At 58.5% G+C, this 8,806-nt stretch overlaps 2 protein-coding genes across 2 annotated transcripts; one reads left to right on the forward strand and one right to left on the reverse strand.

The window, feature by feature from the left end:
- Window positions 1–3,344: 3,344 nt before the first annotated feature.
- Window positions 3,345–4,211, reverse strand: CkaCkLH20_08916 (ser thr protein phosphatase family protein; the record flags this gene model as incomplete). The annotated part of the gene is made up of 1 exon (XM_038891631.1): window positions 3,345–4,211. The coding sequence occupies one exon, from the start codon at window positions 4,209–4,211 to the stop codon at window positions 3,345–3,347; it is 867 nt and encodes a 288-aa protein (XP_038742918.1).
- A 679-nt stretch (window positions 4,212–4,890) lies between these two features.
- On the forward strand, window positions 4,891–7,221 carry CkaCkLH20_08917 (eIF4-gamma/eIF5/eIF2-epsilon; the record flags this gene model as incomplete). Its single annotated transcript, XM_038891632.1, has 3 exons — window positions 4,891–4,986; window positions 5,088–5,144; window positions 5,203–7,221. 3 exons carry the CDS (start codon window positions 4,891–4,893, stop codon window positions 7,219–7,221), a joined length of 2,172 nt encoding a protein of 723 aa, XP_038742919.1.
- Window positions 7,222–8,806: the final 1,585 nt, after the last annotated feature.

Here is an 8,806-nt window from a genome sequence, read left to right on the forward strand (position 1 = left end):
CACGGTCACACCATCCACACCGTGGGCCTTGGCGCCCAGGACCAGGATAGATCTCCCGCACCGATTCGAGAGACAGAGAAATGATGAGGCGGGACGGTCAAGATTTTTCGCAGCGTCAGGTGAGTGCCTGACGGGGGACCCCGTTCCAATCCGTCACAGCCGCCGGGGGGTGATCCCAAATGGCGCGAAACCGAACGGAGGAGCGACGGAGCAAAATGGACATTTGCCTCGAAATTTGTCCTCGACATTGCACATTTCGAGGTCATATGGGACATTGCGACTGGAGCCCATATGGGCAGCACAAAAAATCCAGGGACCAGAGCCACCAGGGATGGCAGCGCACGTTTTTTTCTCTCTTCTGCTCGTCCGTACGCCCGCTCGACCGCGACCGTGTTGAACCGAACTGTGTGCAGCAACCCACCGTCGGCGTCGTCGTCGGCGCCGTCGTCGGGTATTTTCCGACTGCTCATTCGGCGTCCCTTTTTCGCGCGTCCCATGTGCTGGAGACTGGAGTTGGAGACGGAACATGGGAAGGATTCCGAAAATAAGCAGGGGATCGACATTGGCGTTTCCGAAAACAACCCTCGCAAACACCCGCCGGATCCGACGTCGAGCGCCCCGTCCGTGGGACCGTGAACCACCGTCCGTTTCTGCGAGTTCAACCGCGCTTCGCGGCGTCTCAAAATCAGGGGTCCAGGTCTGTTGACTTCACGATGCCGTATCGCCTGACTCTGCGCCGTTTCTTCGGGAGAAATCGTGGAGTGCGGTAAATCCAGCCGTGAAGCGCACAACGGCCGAGCAGACAAAACTAAGAAACTCAATTCGCGAGTGTGGAGTCGAAATGAGACCCTTCACATGGCATCGCATCGCAGTTTTCAAGATCCAGTGGGTCTCTTCAGATTACCTTAACCTTGACCTCAGCCTCCGGAGATTTCTCCAAAGGCCGAGGCATATCTTCCAAGGAATGAGCTCTGCGTCTCACGAGAGAAACAAGATGGCGCACAAGACAACAGTCGACGATGGCACATGTTCGAACCCCTTGCCTTGACGGCAAGATCCAGCCAAAACCACCCTCGTGATTTTCGCGCATTTTGTGCGGAAAAGATTCTAGACATCCAGCCCCAAAAGATCACAGCCCGCGATCCATCCCACACGGCACACGGCTTCCCCCGCGCCCCGGCCCTTCGAAGAAAAGAATTCTTCGCTTCCTAGATCATGCTTCCGGACGCCTCAGACATTCACGATCCCGCCGGACCCAGACTGCCGGAAACCCCCTCACTGATCAGGCCACATTGCCCAGGCTTATATGCCAGGGAGACGAGAAACGTTGTGCCTTTCAGCTGTCATGGCCGTCTCTGAACATTCTGCATGGGCGTCGAAGCTCGAGACATGTCTGTCTTGAGCGGATTATCGGCCTCTTCATTGGGTCTGAAATCGAGCTGTCCGGATCCAAGTCCGCTTACCAAGTCCGCTTACTGTCTCGCCTTCTCTCCATCTCCCCCCGTGTTTCCCCGGGATGTGGGCGAGGGCGGCGCATGCTGGCGTCCAGACTGAACTATGCTCGACTGATATATCCCTTTCCATCCGCTGGAATGCATCTGGGGGCGGCTTGCTCTGATCGACTTAGACGTCTTGAACTATAATTTGAGCTGGGTTTTCATGTTTGGTAAAATGTTTGCTCTGTTCACTAATCTTGGCTCTTGCTGTTCTGCGGGGTGTTGAGCTGGTCTAGCTTGGTAGCTGACCGACCACCCGGCGCCTCCTCAGGGCTGTAGTTGTCAAAGGTCTTTGTTCTTCATCGATGGATGGAGCGACATGATAACCGGCCTTGTGCCTGAATCTCGGGTGCATTTGGCGAATAGGATTCCTGGAGGGAACGTCGCACTGGAATCTGACGGCGGTGCACTCAAGTCTAACAGCTACCAGGAAAGACTGGATAGGTGCTGCGTCAGTGTTTGCTGCGGGTTGAGCATGGCTCATCATGAGTATCTGCTTAGGCACAAGGCAGACGGGCTTGATATCAGACAGGCACCAGCGCCTCGTCCCCGCGTGGAAGATCCAGCGGCCTGGGTGCTTGTTGGCCAGTACGGTCAATTGCAGGAAGTTGCGCTGCGCCTTCTCGTCGCCGACTTGCTCGAGTTGACGGCCAGACTATAATCCTGACCTAGCCTATAATTGTGGCGATTACAGAGTCGGCGACACGTTGACTGGGGACTGCTTCGCAGCGCCGTGTTCGAATGGCAGGCTGTGGGCTATGTCGAACGTAAAACAGCGGGGAGCCTTTTGCTGGCTATCTAGCCCGACCTCGAGGACAGCCATCTGCGTCGCATGTTTGATATTTTGCATCGGCGTCTGGTGGCTATCAGGGGCCAACCAGCTGGTTAACCGGCAGCTGTCTCGGTGACTGTACCGTCTCTGGTATCGGTTATCTTATCTGTGACTCTATGTTCCTGATGTATATGTGCTCACCGTCTACGTCCTGGTTGTCTGTCCTAGTTGTCTATACTCATCGGTCCATCTGTCGTTTCTGAGCAATTCTCGTGGCCATCGCCGAAGGCCCTTGGGTGAGGCTTGGCTGTGTTCACGGAGAATGAGAGGTTTCGCGGTGAGAGCCGAGAGTCCTCGTCTCTCGTCTGCCTGCATTACCGTGGCCGGTTGCTTCTGTGGTTGCACCGAGAGGGACGAAGCAGCCGTGATATTCTCACAAACCAACTGCCGTAGCTGCGCCAAGACGACTTGAACAAGGTCGGAGTTGTGCTTCGAGGAGAGTGGAACTATGCTGACATCGCGAGTTCCTGCCGGGAGAACGGTATTCTTATACGGGGCTCTGTCTTCATACGGGGTTGATTTGAGGTTCTCGCGGCGAATTACCATGACGGCTGTCTGGTTTATACGCTGCTTGATCAGGACGTGACGATGCGCGATGAGGAGCAAACGGATATGACGACGTGAATCGGGGGTTGCGAGTGGCGGGATCGCTAAAGTTGGAATCGCCTTGAGAGCTGACAATTCATGAATGAGGGTTTTGGGGGTATCATGGCTATTGCGGTGTTGTCTGACTTCGTAGCTTGATCAGCGCGTCTAGGCAGGTGAGTTGCCGACGTCTTGTTGTTGATATCACGCCGTTGGCACTAGGGTCGTCGCATTATTTCTAATTGGGAAATGCAAAATACTGTTCAGGTATCGTAATCCCATTTTCTCCTCGTAGTCCTCTTCTCCATCCCCATCGTCGTTGAACAGGGAGGCTATTCGTGAGCTACGAGTAAAATAATACTACGTTCAATCTTTGCGCCCAATCACTAGCGCTCAATCTATCAAATAGGTTGACGAGCCCTTCCTTGAATTCAACTTCCCAATGTTACTCCCGCACGTGAGACCTTCAAATCCACCACTAGAGGCCTTCTGTTCCCATCACCTCCCTGATCCATAACGGCAGCATTGACAAGCACCGTCTTGCCCTCGTCCCCAGCATCCACAGCCTCACCAGCTCCAACCTCAACGTCCTCGAGATCAAAACCCTCGCCCTCGCCAGCCCATCTCACGCATTGAACTCCGTACCCCTCGTGAACGTGCCCGAAACAATGAAGCCGCGGCCGCGTCCGCCGAATCGCAGCCCACAACTTCGCGCAGCCGAGGAGCTCGCCGTCGCGGCTCTTGTCCAGGAGATACGCCGCGTGGGGGACCAGCGGCGGGCCGTGCGTGACGACGACGTCCACGCCCTCGGGGATCGGGTGGTGCTGGTGCTCTGCGCCGGCGGATGACGGGGCGGGGTTAAAGCGGTCCTCCTCCGGGCCGTATGTGAACGCGTTGCCGTTGAAGTCGGGCGTGTACGGCGACGCGTAGATCGTGAAGGATCTGCCGTCTTGTAGAACGAAAGTGTGGAGGCCCTCGTCTAGGAGGTGTACGGTGTGGTAATTGCTAAAGATGGCTTTGGCTTTGGTGGGATCGTCCTCGTCCTCGTTTTCTTCGAGGTTGTGTTTCCACCAGACGGGATCGAGGGACACGTCGTGATTGCCTGGGATGACGAGTTTGAGTTCGGCGTCGTAGGCTGAGAGGGCCTCGAGAGCGCTTTTGTAGTTTGATAGACCGTCTTTTGTGGTCATGTTGCCGCAGTGGAGGATGACGTCTGCGGGGGGAAGGGTGGATGGGGAGGGGAAGGCCGTGTCGTGGGTATCTGAGAGGACGAGGATGCGGACTTTTGAGGTTGCCATTTTGTGGGATGGTTGTGGGTTGTTTGGCACAGAGGTTTTGTTGTGACTGTCTTGTAGACGAAGAGTAGCAGTTGGGAGATGATGTGGCGGTAGATACCCTAGGGTCAAGACTAGAAGGTGGCTCTGGGATGCTGGAGTTCGGGAAGGAGGTGGGCGCGCCATTGAAGCTCTTGCCTGAACTATTCCCAGAAGAAGTTACGTGCTTGCACCTGCGTCGATAATGAGCGTAAATGCATCTACCTTACTCAGGTACCTAGTCCTTCGGTGTATCTTCACTTAACTCTCCAGATCCTCTCAACAACCACTTTCGATTAGATCACTACTCAACTACTGTTTAACTCTGGCGACGTTTAAGTTGTTCGTTTACGCGCAAGAAACTACCTGAAATCGTCTTGTGCAAAGGTCGTATCTCAGCAACTCAATTCTCGATAAGGTAGTGAACCCAAAGAGCCGTGTAAGTGGTCTGATTACTTGAGACTGCTCGGTGAAGCCCTCTCACCGAAGCCCACCGAGAAAGGGCTAACGCACGGGCCCACCCCGCAATGGTGTTGAGTCACTCACCTTAAATTTCCACCTCCCAAGCTGCAGTGCGCATTGCTTTGACTCACCCGCGACAGTTAGATACCCCCTCGCTCTCCCTAAATAGCGCCGAACCTCCCCGCGATCCACTTCAACAATTATGTCGCAGCAAAAGGGAAAAGCATCAGGCGCCGGCAAGGGCAAGAAATCCGGCAAGGCCGCTGAGGGCAAGCGGGAGGATGTCCTGCAGGCCGTGGTGAGTCCCAGCACAAGCACAAGCTGCCCGCAAGCGTCATATGGTGGGGCAGAAGCCCCGAGGGCCTCGAGATCGCTAACCGCTCCCTCGCGCCATTGCAGGTCATCGCCGACTCCTTCCAAGACCGTTTCGCCCCTTTTTCGGTCGAGAAGCCAAGAGTAAGTCGACGATGCGACTCTCAAAGTTATGCGACGCCGGCTAACCCCGCGCCCGCAGTGTCTACTGCCCCTCGCAAACACACCCCTCATCGAGTACACCCTCGAATTCCTCGCCATGAACGGCGTCCAGGAGGTCTACATCTACTGCGGCTCCCACTCTGAGCAGATCGAGAACTACATCAACACCTCCCGCTGGTCGCCGCTGTCGATCCGAACACCCTTTACGAGCCTGCAGTTCATCCGCGTCTCGGACGCCCGCTCCGTCGGCGACTTCCTCCGCGACCTCGATGGCCGCGGCATTATGGATGGCGACTTCATCGTCGTCCACGGAGACGTCGTCTCCAATATCTCCCTCGACCGCGCGCTCGCGGCGCACAAGGCGCGCAAGGAGGCCGCCGCGACGAATATCATGACCGTGGTCCTCAGGTCAGGCGGCGCGGACGAGCACAGAACGAAGCCGAACGCGGTCAACCCCGTCTTCGTGATGGACTCGAAGACGAAGCGATGCTTACACTACGACGAGACGAACCCCCTACAGAGCGACCACTACATGACCCTCGACCCCGCCGTCATCGACGAGCTGTCGACCGATTTCGAGATCCGCGGGGACCTGATCGATGCCGGTATCGACATCTGCACACCCGAGGTGCTGGCGCTGTGGTCCGAGAGTTTTGACTACGAGCTGCCCAGGAGAAATTTCCTCCACGGTGTACTCAAGGACTGGGAGCTGAATGGAAAGGCCATCTACGCCGAGGTGCTGGAGGACGGCTATGCTGCGCGCGCGAACAACCTCCAGATGTACGAGTCCGTCAGCAGAGATATACTCGGCCGCTGGACATTCCCGTTCGTTCCCGACTGCAACGTCATTCCCGGACAGACGTATAAGATGACTGCGGGTTCGGTTTCAATCGAAGACGGCACGGTCTTGGCCCCCGACAGCTCTCTTGCCAGATCAGTTCTCGGCCAGGGAACCAGCGTAGGCGCGGGCTCCAGAGTAAGCGACAGCATCATCGGCAGGCGTTGCAGGATCGGCAAGAACGTTCGCATCGAGAACAGCTTCATCTGGGACGACGCCGTTGTCGAGGACAACGCTGTCGTCACCCGCTCCATCCTCGCCGATTCCAGCTTTGTGGGCAAGGGCGCCTCCGTAGACGCCGGCTGCCTCCTCTCCTACGGCGTCACGATCGACGAAGCCACCCGCGTCCCCCAGAACACCGTACTAGCAACCACTGCCCACGACGGCCGCCCCGTCAGCCCAGACAAAGCCCTCGTAGGCGCCGCCGGCAAGGGCGCACGCTACGTCGACCCCGAAGCAGAGGACGCGGACGACGAGGACCCCTCGACCCTCCAGCGCTCCCTCATCTACAACCTCGCCCACCTCAACCTCTCCACGTCCTCCGTCTCCACCCTCTCCTCCGACGTCGACGACTCGGACGACGACGACGTCAACCACTTCGCAGACCGCACCCGCGCCGACTCCTTCGTCTCGGACGACTCCGCAGGCCGCTCCGGCTTCCACCACGACGCAGTCCACGGCCTCCTCGACGCCCTCCGCGCCGACTCGGGCGACTTCGACTCCGCCAAGCTCGAGTTCATGGGCCTCCGCCTCGCCAACGACGCCTCCGACGTCTCCATGCGCAAGGCCGTCGCCGTCGCCTTCTCCCGCCGCGCCTCGGAGCTCCTCGACCCCGAGCACGGCGCCCTCGAGCCCGCAAAGGCCGCCGACCGCGCCTTCTCCTCCAAGAAGGGCGCCTCCAAGTTCGTCAAGGAGGTCGGCGTCGGCGGCGACGAGGGCGACAACGAGGCGGAGCAGGTCGAGTTCGTCCTCGCCCTCCAACGCGCCCTCCTCGGCGCACGCGGCGGCGACCCGGCACGCGCGGGCCTGCTGCTCGCCGCCACCCTGCAGAAGCTCTACAACATCGACGTCCTCGAGGAGGAGGGCATCACGGCCTGGTGGGAGGACGCGCGCGCCGAGGAGGGCGAGGGCATGGGCGTCGTCAAGGAGAAGTGCCGCGTGCTGATCGAGTGGCTCGAGGACGCCGAGGAGGAGGAGGAATCCGACGAGGACGACGAGTAGGTCTTTTGTCGACGTCGGAGGAACTCCAGGAGCAGCGGGCAGCAGTGAGCGGAATGGAATGGAATGCGCCCACGCCCGGCCGGCGCCTCCTAGGCAGTCATAGATAGACAGCACACAGAGGCAAAATAGAGTAAAAGTTCAAGTCAAGCGATGATCTCCCCAGTGTTCACGGCCATGGTAAGCTCTTGTTTGAGAATGACTTGCCGTCATTGCAAGTAAAGAATAAGGTATCATGTCAAAAAAAGCATAGCCTCCAGACGCCTAGCTAGTTCCTGTGAAAAAATGACAGGCGGGTTTTCCCACATCGATCCTCCGTTTTGTGTTTTCTCTCCCTACGGGCCTCCTCGAATCCCATGCCAAAAAGAAGAGCTGTACATAATAATGCCTATCGTACTCCCGAGGGCCGCCGAGTCCCAGAGCTCGTGAAATTCCTCGGTCTCAGTAAGCGATGCGGTCAGTGACTGCATGGCTGGATAAACGACTACTTCTAATAATAATTCTGCAAGTCATTTCCGCCACCGCCGTAGTTCGAACCGCCGCCGCCGCCTCCCATCGGGCGACCTTGCGGCCCGGTCGGAGCGTTAGGAGGGGGACCTGTTGACCACGAGCCGCCGTATGGAGCCTGATACTGCGGTTGTTGGCCGTAGTTGGCATTGCCTCCCTGGGGCAGGCTGGGAAAGTTGTTGTCGTCATAATCCACCGGCTGGCTGTAGCCGCCCTGCTGGTTCTTGGGCTCGACGTCGTCGAGAGAGCGGTAGCCGTGCATCCCGCGTCCGCGACCTCCCTTAGGACCGCCGCGGCCTCTGCCTCTACCTCCGCGGTAGCCCCCTCCGCGGCCCTGGCCGCGTCCGCCCGAGTGGAAGTCGCGACGCTCGTTGCGACCGTTGTAGGGGGCGTGGCGGTGGTCGCGCGAGTACTCGCCGCCGTCATGCTTGCGCTTAGAAGACTTGTTGGCGAAGAGGGATTCGTACTCGTCCTCGCGGGGGTCCTCGTGCTCTATGCGCAGGATCATTTTCTCGCCGACGACGGTCTCGAAGGCAACGACCTTCTCGGGGGGCACGGGCTGCCAGTTCTGGATCTTGCCTGCGTCGACGGGGCGGGCGCCCTTGCGGAGGGCGAGGACGACCAGCGGCGAGGGGTTGTCCGTGTGGAACTTTGCCGTGGCGGGCACGGGACGGAGGCTGGCGGCCCAGATGCTGTTCTCGAAGCAGGCCGTGCCTGTGACCTCCCACTTCATCTTGGCGCCCATGCCGCCGACCTTCTCCAAGATGCTAGCTGGGCAGGGGCGAGGGCAGATGAGGATGTTGTTGGCGTGGTATTTGAGCTCGTGCTCGGGCATGCCCGATGGGATCTGAGCGAGCTTCATTAAGCGCGCGGTGTCCTCCTTGTTGATCATGTAGCCGGTGAAGAAGACTGTCTTCTTGATGCGAAGGCGCTGTGGACGCACATCGGCCGGGAGCTTGGTGATCTCCTCGTTGTGGAGGTTGATCATGTGCTGAACCTCGGCAACTTCGACGACGGGGTCCAGCGTCGTGGAGAGGTCTGCCACTTGGACGACTTCCGCTGTGATGGGACCGCGGCTGCG

The sequence above is a fragment of the Colletotrichum karsti genome (genome assembly GCF_011947395.1).
Source record: "Colletotrichum karsti strain CkLH20 chromosome Unknown Scaffold31, whole genome shotgun sequence".
Lineage (NCBI taxonomy): Eukaryota > Fungi > Ascomycota > Sordariomycetes > Glomerellales > Glomerellaceae > Colletotrichum > Colletotrichum karsti.